We start from the raw sequence: 18,409 nt of genomic DNA, 5'->3' as shown, positions 1-18,409 counted from the left end.
CTGACACACACCCAGCCTCTTTCTTGAAAATTTTGTAAAACCTAATATCACAGCTGCTCCCTCTGATATCTCTGTGAAGTTCGCTGTTGTTTAAACAATAAACATTGTTTATTCATTTATCTGTCTCTCCTTTCTTTTCCTCTCATCCCTCTACCCCCTTCTGTCTCTCCTTCATTCCTCCTCTCTGTGGGCCCTCCGCGGAGCGTTCAAGCGCTCTGACGACATGCACCGCTGACTTCTCAACATCTTGTCTCGTCACGGCAATTACACACACGCTCACACATACAGACACACATACACACATTTAACATTAAACATACTCAGAAAACTCAAAACGTGTTACAACACGTTATTTATACTGAACTATACTGTATACTCTTGGAAGTCATATCACCTAAATACAAATATTTCCTTTTCTTTTCTTTTTTTTTGGTGTAAAACCTCTTGTATCTCAATGGGATTGACCTTTCTTATCCAAGAGAAGAGAAACAGTCACACACTGCCTCAGGCTCCAGCAAGACAGATAGCTGAATTCAGGAGTGACAGACTAAGGGAATGAGCAGGTGGTCTGAGAGGTCAGGGCAGGGACCAGTCACTGACCCCCTCCATACTACTGTGAAAGGATAAGGGTTAATTAACAGCAGACTTTAATCGCCTCTGATGAATGATTCATAGCTTCCGGGTCTATAACCAGTATTTAAAACACATGGAAGGAGCCAGATCACCATGAATTATTCAGGTCCTATGGTACCCAGTGCTGCATTTCACTCACACCGAGCAAAGACAAAGCTGAATTTCAGCCGGTGAGCATCTAGCTAGCTTATTGATAACAACAACAATTAATGTGTTGCAGTGCTGCAAGGGATAGCAAAATCTAACAAACGCAGAGAGAGGGGTTAAGGAGATAATAATAAGGCAATTTCCTGAGTGGAAACAAACAAAAAGAGAAGAAGACAAAGAGAGACGCGAGAGACAAAGAGAAATATTGGAAGACTACTGCTGAAAAAGACAGATGAACAGAAAAAAAGAGAGAGATGGAGTAAGTTTGGTCAGCTGAGATTTACTGTGTTGGTTGTGAATGCAGCAAATAATAAGTCACCAGCTAAGCAGCTTCGATATATCCTTAAAATCCATGGCCGTCTTGTCTAAGCTTTTTCAACACATCATTCAACCCACTGTTTACTCCTTAGATAAACTGAGCTTCAGCCTGAAGAAAGCTATAGGTCTTCGATGAAAATGTAGGCTTTATATATAAACGCATGGTAAAGTACAACAGTGACAAAGAGCTTGTGGGGTGGAAGATTATGAAAAACATGGTACAATGATGCAGAATAGAGTCAGTTCATTTGACAGATAATACAGTAGATCTAGCAAACAGCCTTTAACCACACCGTACAGTAAACTAGAATTACTGCCTCATGGTTGTCTGCCTCCGCCACTCAGACTAGTTTCAGGTCACATCCCTGTTTATCCAGAATCAAATAAAATATGATCCATTTGTATGAAATTTTGTCATAATTGCTGTGTGAAGTCTTGGGTTAAGGCTAAAAAGTGTTTTGTGAAGTCACACTGATCTTACCTTTTGACCTTTGACTCCCAAAATCTAATCACATTATCCTTGAGTCCTAGTGAATGTTTGTGCCAAATCTGAATTAGTTCAAAGTGTTACTGTGATATCATGTTCATGAGAATAGGATGAACGCACGGACAACCTGAAAACAATATAAGTCAATTGAACAAGTACGGGTCACACCACCAGTGTTGTGTAAGTTACTCTAATTTCTTTTCTTTTTGTTGCTCAACATCAAAAGTAGATACATTACTTGTTACTTCAGCTTTGAAACTCATCTCCATCAAATGTACCTTTAAACAAGCCTCCACAATCACAATGTTTCATCTTCTGTATTTAACATGTATCGATACAAAAAACTAGACGTTGCGGTTTAGCGAGCAATCAGCCTTCGGTCAGGAGGAATTTAACTGAACATCAACTGATCCATGCCATCTTCACAGTGAGGCTGTGTGCTCACCAAACCATCCAAAGAATTTAGTGATTCTTGAATGAAAGTTAATGTTAGCAAGCCACCAAAGAACATGCTATATATAAGTAAGACAGTTTGGAGTTACTGCTTCTTTTGATAAAAGCTTCCTGCCTCCCCACATCTCAAGCCCCTGTCCTGATCTGATAAATATCTGCCCTTTAACTGTTATCAATTTTATTCACAGCTTATTGAGGGTTGAAGAATAGTGAAAATGAAAAACTCCCCAAAAATGTACAAACTAAACAAACTAAATAGCAATGGATGAAAGCGACTGGTACCTTGGTACTAAATGTATCTATGCTAGGATTAATAGGGGGCAGGTGTACAAGCAGGTTGCTAATCAGGTGTTGGGCAGGAGCAGAAAAGGGGAAAGTGATTAGCAGAGAAATGAGGCATGACAGAGTCTGGAAAAATTCTGCAATACACACTGAAACTGTGAAAGCACAAGTCAGATGCTGAAGAGGAATTTGTGGGTTCCTGTCTAGACATGACATGTTAATAATGACAGAAAAAGACTTGTTTCTCTTCTTGCCTTTTGGTCTTATTGTCCCCCCCCCCACACATCCTGGTCTTCAGATGTCCTTCCTTTCTGATGGGCTCAGAGGATATTCGATGAAACACTGGCATCATTTGTCCAGCGTTTTCAATAGGGGCATCAATCAGCCAATTAAACAGGCCTCAGCAAAACATTATCTACAGTAAAATGCTTCATTAGACAGTTAATGAAAATGTCTAATGAATGGTTGGTGTTATCAACTGATCAGTAGAAAAGATCAATAATCAATCATTAACTCATAGGAGCCATTCATCAACAAAGTTTTGACCTGAACACAATTAAGCTGAGAGTACTGACAAAAAAACACACAAAACTATTAAATCTGAACGACTAAAGCTGCAGCTATGATCATTTTCTGCAGAATTGTGGCTCAAGTTTTTTCTCCATCTGACACAGAGAGAGACAGAGAGGCGACGTTTTAGTTTACCAACCCACCCAAGCACAGGCTAAATGAAATGTCGTTATCTACAAGATAAAAACAAATGAGCCCACTGCACTCGTGGTTTGTGGAGAGAGCAAGAGCAAGAGGGCGAGAGCTGGAGGTAAAGCTTGAAAAGAGGGAGAATGGGTGAAACTGTGAGTGGGAGTGTGTGATTACATAAAATCATGTCCAGCTTAATGAGAATCACATAATCTGAGAAAAATGTCTCCATTTTAATTAACAGTATCCAGCTCATGGCAATATCCTACTAGCAAATATTTTTGGACGAGAGCAGTGCATCGTTTTTCACTTTCTGTTGATTTATAATATTCTTTTGTGTCCTTTGTTATATATTTCATACTGTGTCTAACTTCCGATCCGTCTGACTGAGTCACTGCTGCTATGTCTGTCCAGCTTTCCATTCTGCAGTTTACAGAGATAACGTGGCATATTTACCACTTTAAATGTGTCGCAATTTTTAAAACAATGGATCTTTGATTTTACACAGATGTGTAAAAAGAAAAAGAAGGCTTCTCACTGCTAGCCAACAACCATGGATTTTGTTGTTTGTTTGTTTGTTTTCGCTGAATTGTCCTTGTGTTGCAGTTAAAGTCCTTGTGTCATTACACAGTAAAATAAATAAAAAATCGAATTGATATGTTCTAACATAAGCCAGTTGCAAGCCACACAGATGGTTGAATGGATGCTCTATTGTTTGGATTTTCATAACACTTACACAGGAGAAAAAGGCTTCGTGGATGAGGGCTAACTGATGAGACTGGCAAACATAACTGTCTTGGGTAATGAGTTTCGCTGGAGTTGCTGGAGTGTAAATTTCCCCAAATCAAACAAAGAACAGAAAAGAGCCGCTATTGTTACTCTAAACCCTCATATATTTGTAGCTGATCTTGGCTCCCGCGCAGTGGGTGTGTTAGTGCTGGACAGGAACTGTTGTAATGTAACATGTAATTCACAGAAAATAATTTACCTACTCATCGATCTTGGAGGTAATGCCAGGTTACTCCTGGGAATACTCATGCTAGCATCTTAATCTTAACGTTTAACCAATTCCATATATTTTTGCTTTTAATTTTGGTTTTGGATACCACGATCCAAACTCTTTGTGCACCTAGTTGCTAAGCTGTGATTAAGGATAACTTTTGTTTGTTTACAAAAAACTCCCCAGCATCCCTTTAAATGATATCCTCAATGTCACAGAAGAAACAACTCTCCCAGATAATGTAATGATCCAATAAGTGTATGTTATCTTTCCACTTAGTGCATTACTTCAACGGTGTTTCAGAGAAATCTTTTATTGTCTATAATTTTGACATGGCAGAAACATTATCCATGAGCCTTAGCCACTGTTGCCACGAAGAGGAGGCATTATAGTAGAAAAAAAGTACACGTAGTGGGAATTGTAAATAACGGTCACCTCAAAGTCTCTGTGTGCACAGGCCTGTACCTTCAACTTTTAATCAGAGAGTCAGATATTTTGTGACAGAGTTCTTGATCTTTTGTATTGATGACTGGGAGAGTTTCATGCTGATCCAAGCTGTAGAAATGCTTCACATGTGAGTCACATAACTTTGTCTATGGTAAAAAATTAATGGAGCTTTTACTTCAGGAACCAAAGGGGCCTGAAAATATCCCACTTTACAACTCTATTGTTGTGTTTTATAAATATCTAAAAAAAAAACTAAAAAAACTCTCAGACAGTATTTCAAAGGGCTATCAAGCTCTCGTATGAGATTTACATTTGAAATAAAGGAAACAATCACAGGGTTGCTGAATCACAAGGGTTGATTCATGGACTAAAAGGCTATGAAAAATAACACCTTGGAGGAACTGCATCCATTTTAAAAGATAAAGAAATATGGACTTGAGTTATATGGACAAGTAATGAATTGATTGTTTAGTTTTATTCTCACATATTCATTCTTCTTCCTGATTGTGTTTTGTGTGTCTGACACTGTAGATCCCAAACCTGAGCACGTACAACTCACCCAGCTGATACACCGCCTGCAGGTGTTTTTGTATTATAGGTGCTGAAAATGTAGAGGCCAATTAAAGCTGAATAAGCCAATATGTGTAACATGGTTTTTCTGCGTCTCTATGCCATATGTTGCAGCATACATGAACCTGTTCTAATGAGGCAAGTCACATTAGGTATACATGAAAATCTGATGCTTTACTGTAGATCTAATCACACCAAGCCTCAGAGGGAAAATTATGTGTGTGTGTGTGTGTGTGTGTGTGTGGATGTGTGTATTAGAGAGCATTGTCCAGTATATCAGACAGCGCCTGTCATGTTCATGTCGCAGCAGCAGGGTATAGGAGGTGTTCTTGTCTCTGAGTGATGCGATGGCATGAACAGCATGGTTTAAGAGCTAAAAGAAGGTCATCGATGTCTCGCTTCACTATCTCTCCCTCCTTTTCTCTCCTCTCTCTGTTGCCCCTGTCATCCCTACTGGATGATCCCTCGCTCTCTCTTCCACCCCGGCTGTCTTTCTGTCCTTCGTCACGGGTTGCTGTGTCCATTTCTTTTTCTTTTTTTTTTTTTTTTTCCTGCATCTTGCTCCGTGTTGAACTCCAATCCTCTGGACTGATTTTATTTGTGCAGGATTCACGGTCCACAGAAAAAAAAGTATTTGTAATCTGTGAAAGTAAGAACTGTGAGATATCTACAGTACAGAGGAAGTGAAAGGTCCCAGTCCGGCCCAGGTTTGTCACTCAGTCCCATGGTATAGAGCTGCCGGACAGGGTTGCCAGATCTGTCTCCTGTCATCATTTAGCGAGGCCGTGACCTCTGTGCAGTGAGAGGAACACCGCTGCTTAATTATTCACAACTTTTTTTTGGGTGGGAACGGGAGGGTGTGGGGTAGGTGTCTGGGCAATTTGCTGGGTTTAAATGAACTGTTGACTGTTTTCACAGCCTCTATCTGAGGTGACAGTAGGCAGCATCTCCTGACAGGCTCTCGCGAAAGGAATATCAGATTAAATTTCACCATATCACCTCTGGACATCTCATTACAAATATCTATATCTATTTACTCTAGCTGGGTGTAATACAGTGCAAGGCTGGGTGTGCAGCTGACTTATCTGAAATGATCTGGGAAGTCAATGTACTGAACATGAATGATGTGACCCTTGTAAATGTTTGTCCATAAAAGCTCTGTTAGGCTGGAGTCAGCATCCCTGTCCCCTAGAAATTATGTTCTACAACTAATTTACAACTTCTATCTATCTATCTATCTATCTATCTATCTATCTATCTATCTATCTATCTATTTATCTATCTATCTATCTATCTATCTATCTATCTATCTATCTATGGGAAAGTAAATTCTAGGCGACAGCACTCAGGCCCATTGGCGTGTTCTACTAAATGCTAATGCATAGAAACATCCTAACAATGACAATGCTAACACGGGCACATTTAGCAGATATAATGTTTACCATGTTCACCATCTTTGTTGCTGTCATGTTTTGGCTTTGCACATCCCAATCATCACTTTGCAATCAGATGCCAGTAATGTGGTGTCATTTTTCACGTATTACTATATTCATTTGTTAATGGAGGTTTTGGTATTAGATGAATAACAAATCTTTATTTGAATATGAATATGTCTTACGTGTCATAAAGACCTCTATCATGATGTAATGTTTTCAGATATTTGCAAACAGAAAAGCCTTTGTCAGCATTTGCATTACAGTCCTTCATAATCGTATCGTCTACATGTGTCAAACCTGCTAACACATACACATCTCAACACCCCTTCAGTGTCACTAGCCGGGTTTCCATTGCAGCTTTGCACAAAATAGAAGCTACTTTTGTTTTGTTGAAAAGTGGACAAAACACAGTTGTGAACGGTCTGTGTTTCTATTGAGTTATGTTATGTGAATAAAGCTGGGTTTTCTCCTCTCACGATATTATTCCAGTTAAATGTGACGACAGTTCAGTGGTCAATACATCAGCAGCCTGATGCATGATAAGGCCGCCGCCATGACTTGAATCCAAAGAAAGTATTTCCATTTCAGTTTTTTGAAATGTTGTTTTGTTGAATAGTCTGAAGAAACATCTCATGCGAGCATATACACTTTCAGCGACATTTCTTTACATGCTACCATTACTTGTTTTTAAGGTCGCAATTTCAAATTGCGCATTAAGCAGGTTAAGGGAAACACACCTACTATTATGATTTGCCGAATCAACAGTGGTTACTGTACTTTTTAGAGTAGTGCCCATAATACAACACTGACTTTCATAACTGTTCTATCAGGCGTTATTTAACCATCTTATCTGTGTTACTAATTAAAGCACTATTTCAAAGACAGGAATGAACAAAGGACATGTAAACAAAGAGGCTGTGTCTAAGGCGACATGCATCTCTTACATAATTATTTGTTTTTATGATTTTTTTTTTTTTTTTAGAAAATGAAGATAAGAAACAATCTACCTCAGAGTTTTTATAAACATAACAGAATCTAAATGAGAAGTAATGCTGTTAGATCATTTCTTAAAACTCCAGTGTTCTTCTTATAAAGCAGAGGACTTATATTACATGAAAACAGCTGAGTTATTTAAGTTGTCAGTTTTAAATAAAAGCCTGACAGTATTACTTTGACATTTACAATATTGTTTCACATCTGTTCCAAACTGTGTGTGTGTGTGTGTGTGTGTGTGTGTGTGTGTGTGTGTGTGTGTGTATGCGTGCGTGTCTTGTTCACCTCTGCACAGACTTTCCCATGTTGGAGAGATTCAGAACACAGATTTCCTGGCGGGAGCAGCAGGTTGTTGGGACAGACAAGCGCTTTAATTAATGTTCAGTGTGGGGTGGAGGATTTCTGACACAGCTGCCCAGTAGGGATTCAGTAGCTACTCTTGATCCACGAGTAATGAACTGTACATGGTACTCTCGTTCTCCTTCTCTTCCTGTCCACCTCACTGTAACGGTACTGCAACTCATATTTTTCACACACTGTGTTACTGATGCTTTTAAATCTAATACCAATCAAACTACAAACTTTTGACAACTTATACAGACATAACTGATGTGTCTGAAGAAGAGGAACAGGAGGGAAGTGAAGAGGAGATGTTAGATAAGCTGTTGAGTATTTTTTAATTTTGACAAACAGCCATAAGGCTGTGACAAAATATCTAATTACAGAGTAGGGTTAGGATATGAATTGGGGTGATAAATCATTATTTACTCATGTGAGAGGGCTTACTTAACCTTGAAGTGTTGGCAGAATTAAAATGTGGATTTCACGGGGAAAACCCACTCAGTATGCTTGACCATGCGGTGGAAGGAGAGCAAGACACGAGTGCAAGGGGGAGGAAAAAAAAGGAGTGCAAAAGCTGAAGATGCAGGAAAAAACGGCAGGAAAGGGAACAGGTGCAGAGAACAGAACAACGACAGACAGACAGCAAATTGAGAGACGAGTGTTGCGCGGAGAATCTATGGAGAAGTAAGTCAGGAGGAGATAAAGGGATGAGATGGAATCAGGAGCTTGGAGGGAAGGGACAGGTAGAGGAGGGATGGTGTGGTTTGGATGGGAGGAGGCGAAGGGGAGGAGAAAAGGGGGGGTTGGTGGAGGTGGTTTGGAGAGCACAAGACAGATGACAAATTGTGATTAATAGATGGGGTCCGGGGCAGCAGTGTGGAGCGCAACTCATTAATAGAGAGAATTAGAGAGGCTGTGCAACTCAATCTGTGCACTGTCACTCGCAATCAAGGACCATAATCAGATCTGCACACACAAACACACACACTCACAGACCAGGGTTCGAATCACAAGGGGAGATTGCGGGGGTCTTATCAACACATTTTGACCCCACCCCAAAAAAGAGGTAAAAACTGTTTAGGGGTGTTGACATATTTATATATCCTTCTTACCTGTAATTGTAAATGTTACCATGTATTTCCCATATCCACGCCTGAAAGAGTCTTGTAATACAATTTCAGACACCCCTAAAGTGGACTGTACCATTTGTTAACCTTGCCTGCCACACTCCCAGCAGTGTCTCCTGTCCTCAATTCAATGCTGCCCTGCGTCACACAGGCAAATTGAGACTAGACTATAGGTAAATGTAAGTAGCAGTGGCTTGTTTAAAACTCTTTACTTTCTTACCTACATAGTTTTTGAATAAGATTGCGTCTTGTATCTATGTGATGCTAATGTTGACTAGTTTCTAACTTTTGCCTTATGTTATGGTATAGCTAACTAATGTTAGCTAGCTGATTGTGCGGCATTTCGTTTCCAATGTTGGCTTGGTATTTTATTACTAATATAAAATGTTATATGTTATCTAATTTAAGAAAACACTGGTGGTCAGTCTAAGGTGACCAGATTTCTGGGGACATTTCCAGTTCAGTGGTCAATACATCATTAAAATATCCAATGTTTTTAACTATGAAATAAAAAAGAGTGGACAGTCCTGGGTTCATGTATTTTGACCATGGTAAGTATTGTAATAAATTATGGTGAAGGCAAATTAATAATATTGGTCGGGTTGCCGACCATCCTGCAAAATAGGAAATCATCCCATAATTGGAAACTAAAATAGGTGTTCTGTATTTAACTAATAAAGGACACACATTGTCTCATTTTTTTGAAACTTAATTTAGTGCAAATTTACGGGAGATAAATATCACTGGTTAGTCTCTTAAAACAGGGTGATTTATTTGAGATACTGTATAAGGGCAACCTCCCATTCTCCCAAACAGAGAACGCGCTTTTCATTGTGGTTCTGACTCACGACCAATGTATCTTGGCCAATAATTTTGTTGTTTTTTCAATTTTTTTTTCCTTGAAAATGAAAGAGAGGGGGCAAAAAAATACAACTGAGGGGACTAAGCCCTTTTAAAACCAGGCAGCAACCTTCAAGGTTGGAAAATAAAGCCAACATGGCAGTACCAAAAACTGCAGTTCTTTGAATGACCACTTGAGACTGGCTCCAAAAGTGAGTCAATCCCCATAGACTCCCATGTTAAAATGTCCAACTTTACAGCAGAACTGTCCATAAGAGAATATTGAAAACCAAGAGGCACATAACACTATTGAATGATAAAGACAACGCAGATATGCCTTAGGATTCACTTCCTCTATACTGCCTGCTGGATGTTGACAGTGAATAGATGAATAAAACAAAAAAAGTAGATGTAAAAAAAAAAACTAATTGGATCAAGGATAGAACAATCATAACGTTATAATACAGGTGCTGCATACAGGTTATTAGAGAGAAAAGAAAAGAAAAATACCATAACCTTAAAAATAACCCTAACCCTAGCCCTAAGGTCAACAATGAACGTTCAGATAAGTTGTTTGTCATTCCTTCCCAAATGACCTAATGAGCTTTTTCTGATCCTGTGCCTCTGTTGGCAAGACATCACTGATCAGTGTCTTTCAAATCGCATGTAGGTACAATAACTGTTTAGTTAAAGGGAAGATTGAAACCAATGCTGACTGCTGGTAGGAAACAGGGTGTGATCAGTCATCGTCACCGAACACGACGCAATGCCATGTCAAGTTCACCCTGATTCAGTTTCTTGCGTGAATCGCTTTGCAAGGCAATTTTTACCCTTACACTCCACCAGTGGATAAATCTCTGTGGAGAAGATCATTATTGTTATTTTAGCAATCCCTCTATTGCCTCCAAGATTCAAGATAAAGACCAAGTGATGCTCTGCACAGAGTGGCATAAATTGTTGGAGAATAGGTCATAAGTTGCTTGTTTACACAATGTTTTTCTAACAAGTGAGATGCTCTTGACACGCCCACAGCAGTGAGTGAGAAGTTGTGGAGTCGCTGTTGCACGATTTGTTCGCTTGCAATGGGTCTTCACTGTAAGAGCTTTTGCAGTAATAATGTCACTTTACTTCCACCTCTTTCCTGAAACACGAGCGTTATAATTTGCATGGCCACAAGAGTTTCTTGTTAGGTAAATATAAACATAGGTCACATTCAAAACAAATCTCCTATCTTATCCTTTCTCTGGTGAGGACATGGTTTCTTACCTTGCCATGCAGAAAAGTTAAAATTACTCTTTCCACTGTGTAGAAACACAACAAATGGTCACACTAAACAATATCATGTTACACACTGCCAATGTGATGCTATGACCCCTACATTTCCATTACCCTCACCGCCTCTCCGTTCTCCGTCCCTCTCAGGCTGCTGCGCTCTCCCCCTGGCTCGCTCTCTGACCTGTGAGATTGCAGGTCAGGTTGAGCCCCTTCCACAGCCACTTACTTGGCTTGTATTAGTGTGTCGCTGTGTTGAAAGCCCCTCCACCTTGAATGAGCTGCTTAATACCATAGTAACCCCTCTGATCACATGCCGGCTCTCTGCTCATGTCCTGATTGCTTTTACTGATTGTTCTAAACAGAGTGAGTGACTGTCCTGCTGGTAGATCACCTCCGTCCAGCCTTATCTGTCTTGACATGCGGCAGGAAAACCAGAGTGCATCAGCAGGAGTGAGTCATTCCAACACGTAGAACCTGTTTTTAATGACCATAAATCCACACAGTAACACAGTAGCCTATAGGCCTTCAGAGACCTGAGTTCAAACTGCTCTGCTGGGAGACTTCAGCGAGACACGGAATTCCCACCAGCTCCAGAAGTGTTTTCACATAACTGGAGACAGTTTCGCCTCAAGGGGATGATGTGCATTTATGACTTTTTTATTTAATTGATATATATCAATATATCAATCAATATAATTATATAATCGCACATTTTACTCACCTAGAAAAACCTCAGAACTAGCAGCTAACACGCGCTTTAGCATTTGACTTCAGTTTTTCTCTGGACGTGCTCTTGGCGGGGTTAGGTCAGCAGACCTTTGTGTTAACAAACAACAGCCATGTCCCACCTGAGACTTAACCCTGCCACCCTCTGGGCTTCAGTCCTTCCAGCCTGATGTTGCTCCAAAGCTTTTATATTAATCATAACTCCACAGCTCAGACACCTGAAGGTCAGAGAAGAGAAAGACATCAAAAAATCAGAAATCAGAGTCAAGAGCAAGAATGGAGATGTAACATGTGGGTTAAAAACAATGATGAAATAATATTTTGTCAGATAAAATTCGGTATTTTACATTCAACAGATCAGGCATTTTCTTCCTGTAAACTCGAGCTTTAATTAAACACAGGAGAGTATGATATAGTACAGACAAGAACATGATATCATATATCAGGAGGAGAAAGAGTCAGAGACAGATATTATCGCTTCACAGCTTATATATTCATCGGCTTAGTTAATATTTCATAGGGCTCTAAAAACCTCCTTCTCTCTAAATTGTCCTCCCTTCTTGGCAATAATAATTTAAATGCATGGAGCCTCTGAGTGTTTCACCAGTGTGTCAGAGCCCACATGTAAATTATATGTGTCTGTGTGCACATATGTATGCATGCAGGCACTCACACACATGCCATAAAGGCACATAAAGAAGCATGGCCAGGGATGCACAAACAGAAGTGGATATAAGCAAGGGGTATACTGTAAAACCACACATTTACAAATACAAAAAATTCTCCAGCCTCTATAGTTTTGATTTGCCAATTCTGAAAAAATGTAGAGACCACACCATTTCCCACTTTCTGACATGCAGTAGTTATTTTCTATCTCCAAATGCAAATGTGACTAGAGGCTTGGCATCTGCCTGAGGGCTCAGTCGGCTGACAGTATGCATCCTGGGGAGTGATCTATTGATCCATATTCAATATCTGCTACACTCTCCTGCTCAGTAAAGTTGGGAGATGAATAAATAAGAGGCAGAACTGACAGTACATACAAGCACACTTGTGCCTTAGAGGACTGGCTGCTGCCTAAATGGTTCACTCACCTGTTTCTTGTGTAAATGCCCCCAGACCAACATTTTTGGATAAAATGTAAGCAGCATTATGTCATTACTTTACTATCAATACTATGATAGCCAGGCTTCATTTAACAACAGGTGTGTTTTGAAGACTTTAATGTCAGGTGTGTTTTTGATTAATACAAAGTACACACCTGAAAACTATCCCTTATTTAGCATAGCTGCCATACACACTCCCATATATGACAACATAAAAACAATGTCCAATTTGAGAATCAATTAATTTAGGAGTGCTATAAATATAAAGTCAGGGAGAGAGAAAGGAAAAGAAAGAGACCGGTAGTAGGAGGAGGAGGGGGGGGGGGTTGTCAGCAGTGATACATCTTTCATCTCTAACGAGGTCTGAAAGCTACAGAAATACAGACATTGACAACAAACCCTGAGAACACCACTCTCCTCCTTTCACCTCATCCTTTTCACTTCACTATCCGGCATGATGTGTGTCAGTCTCACATCTATAGCCCACGTTTTGTGCTCACACTTCAGTGTCTTCACACCTGTTGTTCTCCCCAACACAGCTCCACAGGTAGCTCTGTTTCACTCATACTTGAAAATCTTTATTTGGTACAACAAGGATATAGCAGCTAGCTACACAGTTCCTCAAGCGATCTGCTGTCTGGAGCATTGCACACATGAAGAACTGCTGAGGCATCCCAGTTTACATTTCAGGAGATAATTATGAAAATCTCTAACAAAAAAAAAAAATCAAAACTTGAAATGATACCTCTATTAAAGTAATTCAAATGTGTAATGTCAAACATGGAAACTCTAAATCCACCAAAGAGCAGACAGTCACACTATGAATATTATTACAGTAATTTTTTGGTTGTACAGCCTAACGGTGTTGCAAATAAATCTTCAATATTTGAAGGGAAAACGACATCCTTTGATTAAACTATTAAACAGATGTAGTCATTTGATTTGTGAAAAGGTCACATGCAGGATGGGATGTTGCATCTGAACGTGTGTGTGTGTGTGTGTGTGTGTGTGTGTGTGTGTGTGTGTGTGTGTTACGGAGGGAGGGCGGGGGAGCAGTAGTAAGCAGACACTGAGGGAAGAGAAGCAGGACGGAAAATACAACAAGTGAGTGAACTGTTGCTCAGCAAATAAAGTCGCTCTGCAGCGGGATGTCTGCACGTCGGAAGTGTGCAAAAGTAATTGGTCAGAATATGTAATTTCACTTGAGGGAGCGCTACGAGACTTTGAATTGTGTTGTTGTTACTCCTCATTAAAAAAAAAAAAAAAAAAAAAAAATCCTCCGTGTCTGCTCGGGCTGCCGTGAGCATTTCGGACAGTGCTGTCCAGCCACCGCGCAGGACTCCTGAATGAGACGCTGCAAGTTCAAATATTAGTGGGACTCTGAGTTTGCACCGCGGCGCAACTTCACGGTGGAAGCGCTCAGTCAGTCTGTGGAGGATTTCATTCCAGTCCTGGACCAGTTTTCCTGCGGCGTTTCCATCTGAACACCGGCTGGAGGAGGAAGAAAGAAGCAGAGGAGAAAGAGAAAAAAAAAAATCTTAGTAAGTTGATGTCATTTTGCATGAATTTCTCAAACGTTTGCTTGTGAGATCATTATTTCCTCTTGTTCTGATTAAATCGGGACGAGTGTTTAAAATGTAAGTGACCATTTTGATTAAAGGGAAATTACTGGAATTTTTGAGTTATGTATGATATGTAGTGTTTGTGCTTTTTTAAAAACTGTCTGAGTTTGTAGACCATAATCAATGTAGGCCTGTAATAATATCAACACCTAGCAATCAACTGAGTTCATTTGATTATTAAATTACTGAGGTTTCCCATTTTGTTCCCTTTATAAATAACAACAGAGATGTTTAAATAAACCTAAGGCATCATGACAAATCCGTATGTTGTCTGTCACATTTTTGTTTATTTTAAATTGCTAAGAACAGATTTAAATTATTTATATTATACAAATTCCAATGCTTTGTTTGCTAAATTTCCTCTACATTTTAAGTTCAAATATAATAGGGGATTTGGTTTTGTTTGTCCATGACTGCTTATTTTATTATACGTGTGTATATGTGTTTTCTTTTCCTTCTAGATTGCAAGAGATTCAGTGATTTGCTCTGATGCTGTGATAAAATGTTTTCTGCTTCATCCAAGCTGCTTTTAAAACACGGGTGCCCACATTCATCGCAGTTTGGCCTGCCCTTTCTTCAGAATTTGCCTTTTATGACCTGTAACGAAACCATCCTTTGAATGGAGGAGTAGACTGCTGATCTAAATCAAATCCAGGCTCCTTTAAACAATAGATATACAGAGAGAAAAGAGAGGAGATTTAGCACTTTCCTCGTTCTTCTCTTCTCATTGCTGGACAGACAAGTAAAGCGCCCTTCCCCGCATGTGGTGGGTGAGATGAACTCCAGTGGGAATACTGTAGACCCCACCTGACAGCTCTCTGCCTGAGCAACTGAAAGCTTTTCACTGGAGCTTCCACAACCACAGAGCTGGATTTAAGAAAACAGCGGTTGCCTAAAATCCTAACATTTCAATGGTGATGCTCATTTTTGACAAAGACATTTAAAATATTTGTTATTTTTGGCCTGAAGGGTGATATTTTATCTTTAATTAGGTTGAAAGCCCACAGACACGGTCAGCCAGAGGAAACTGAAAAATAAAAGGATACAAAACAAATGTGGTGAACATCAAGAAATGGAAAAATCTGTTTGTTATTCTCCCCCAGACTGCTGATTTTTTTTTTCCTGTTCCTGTCTGAGACTTGCCTGTCCTGCTCCTAGAATAGCCCCCATTTCTTTTCTCTGCCCCACACAGTCACACATTTTTACCCTCCACCTTCTCGATCCAGTAGTTACTCTCTACCCAGAGTTCAGCCTGGCCGGCACAACCATTCCAGCTAAGGGGGAGGAGGACTTCCTCACGCTGGCCGCCTCCCGGCTCAGCCGAAAAAAACGTGTCATCGGGGCTGGAGTCGGCGTGGCCATGGTCCTGGTCCTGTTGGTGGCCATTCCCCTATTGGTCCACACCACCAAAGGGGGAGGGTCCGGAGGAGGGGGCACACATTACGAGATGCTTGGGAGCTGCAAGATGGTGTGTGACACTTTCACCCCCCCACAGGGAGAGCTGACAGCCGTCTCCCCTCAGCCCCCAGACTTCCCAAACCGCAGGGGAAAACAAGGGTTTAGAGGGAGCGCTGGACTTCCTGGTCCTCCAGGTCCTAAAGGGCCTCCCGGGGAGCCCGGCAAGCCTGGCCCACCTGGTCCACCTGGGCCTGGACCCGGTGGCTATGGCCCCTCTTTCTACAGCCCCAAGATCGCCTTCTACGCCGGCCTCCGGAAACAACACGAAGGAAGTGAAATACTAAAGTTTGATGACGTGGTGACCAACGTAGGGAACTACTATGAGCCCGGTACCGGCAAGTTCACCTGCCCTCTGCCAGGTATCTACTACTTCACCTACCATGTCCTGATGAGAGGTGGTGATGGGACGAGCATGTGGGCTGACCTGAAGAAGAACGGACAGGTGAGTGTGGGTTTAGGTGGGAGTGATTGTGTGTCTGAAGTGTCTCTCTGAACTTGTGATATGAGTGTTTGGCCTTTTGACACAAAGGCTGAGTCTGCAACTATAAAGCAACCAAAAATGTATTGGTGAAAAACTTGTGCACAGTTTATGTAGGCCCACAGAGTTTGGTCCAATATCACTCTGTGTCACAGACAGTGGACATGATAAAAGCAGCAATTTTATAATTCAGCCTAGGACAACATACAACATACAGGAGAACAAGAAGTAAACCAAATTAAATGATTAAACACAGATTGTAACCAGGGGCGCTGCACAAACATCTGGGCCCCGTACATATACAGTTCAATAATCCACTGCCTCTCCTGTACGAATAACTAAATCAACAAGTGTAAGCTCATGCATTTATCGTGGTTATCATGAAAATACGTAACAAGGTGTTTTAAATGAAGTGAAAATGAAGTCTATTCAATCTAAAAACTCTATAAACTCATTTCACCCTCCTTTCTCAACTGACTATAATTACTATGTGAAGCTTTCACTGTGAGAGTATTACAAAAGATTATTTACATCTTAAATACATCTTACTCTGGTCCCTACCCTCAGAAAGGATTACTCTTCTACTGCATTTCATAATGAAAGAATTAGCATTAATAATCAAGGTCTCACATAATAAAACCATAGAAACCTAAAGACACAAGTACACACATAAGTATATGAAACAGGTAGCCCGCGTATTAAACCTGAACCCTATCGCTCTCAAACTGACAGACTTGTCTTGATACGGATAGTCATACTGAATAATGCTGTACAATAATGTACAATGAAACAGACTACTCTCTGATGATGTTGTAAATCTCCTCTTAGTGTAAACTGCTGAAAACGACTGTATGAAATGACTTTTAGTCTGCACCTAATGAGCTCAGCTTGTCAGACATCCTCAGTAACATGAGAAGATGGTGATGATGGAGCAGCAGCTGATTCACTCTGGCGGTTTCTCAAACTCAGGACAATGCTGCTTCATTCATCAGCAAGCTGCCTATTATAATATGAAACCAGTCTGACACACTGCCACCCTTGATATTTTTCTTTCCTTCCTATTTTGTAGCCTGCTTTGTAACGACATGACTGCTTCATCAGTCTCAGCACATTTACAGCATATGGAGAGAAATGACTTCTGTCCACCCGAGTGCAGGAGTGGACTAAACCATTAACACCTTTCAGCCAACAGTAGCAATAACAGTTTATATAATTAAATAAAAGCTCAAGAACAAGCTTTGAGCTGATCATGAGTTTTTACTGAGACGACGAGAGAGATAGGGTTGTCCACCGTCTTTACAGACCCCGTGTGAAACTGAAGAAACAGCAAAACGTAAAACGGTTCACCAACGAATGAGCTCCACTCCTGCCATGTTCTCAGATACAGCGTTCTTGGCAACTGCCATACCTGATTGTAATTTCCCTTTAGACTTATGTCTGTAAGTGTTCTCTGATCTGATGTCAGCACAATGACATCATATGTCTGTGCTTTCCAAAAACCTTTGCAAATCACTGAAAATAAAGCCATTTACAAGCCACTGACGTTGTAATGTTTGCAGTCATGGTCAAAAGAAACACTGTAACAATATTACTCTATTTACTTTTTTATTCTTGTTCAATCTTGACAAAAGTCTTATTCCCACAACCACTAGAGGGTTTTGTCATTGAACGTAAACAAATGTCATTTTTGGGTTGCAGGTTGCCGTTGTTGCTGCATTGCAGTGCCCAGGTGTTGCTGTTATTGTGTAATAGTTTGACTATCACTCAGTTTCTTAGCATGATGAAAAAGTAGCCTAGGTTCTTAACAGTAGAATAATAATGATATTTTATAGAAACATCAAAAGCAAAGGTTTCGTAAAAAATACCAGAAATAAATCTAAATGCTGTCTAGATTAAAGTAAAAGGACTCATGCTGTATCCCAACTCTTGTATAGAGAAGAACTATCAACCCCCCCCCCCCCCCCCCCCCC

General features: G+C 40.4%; 1 protein-coding gene across 1 annotated transcript in view; it reads left to right on the top strand.

Annotated features, from left to right (window-relative positions):
- The first annotated feature begins 15,771 nt into the window (after window positions 1–15,771).
- c1ql4b (complement component 1, q subcomponent-like 4b) overlaps window positions 15,772–18,409 on the top strand; it is a 17,418-nt gene continuing 14,780 nt past the window's right edge. The window contains exon 1 of the mRNA XM_023423414.2: window positions 15,772–16,403. Within this exon, the coding sequence (XP_023279182.1) occupies window positions 15,864–16,403 (540 nt within the window). The 5' untranslated portion in view covers window positions 15,772–15,863. The remainder of the gene's footprint in view (window positions 16,404–18,409) is intronic.

Source organism: Seriola lalandi, unplaced genomic scaffold (assembly GCF_002814215.2).
Source record: "Seriola lalandi dorsalis isolate HSWRI2012SDOR001 ecotype SW California unplaced genomic scaffold, Sedor1 jcf7180002054692, whole genome shotgun sequence".
NCBI classification, from domain to species: domain Eukaryota; kingdom Metazoa; phylum Chordata; class Actinopteri; order Carangiformes; family Carangidae; genus Seriola; species Seriola lalandi.
This window is presented reverse-complemented; position numbering and strand designations above follow the sequence as displayed.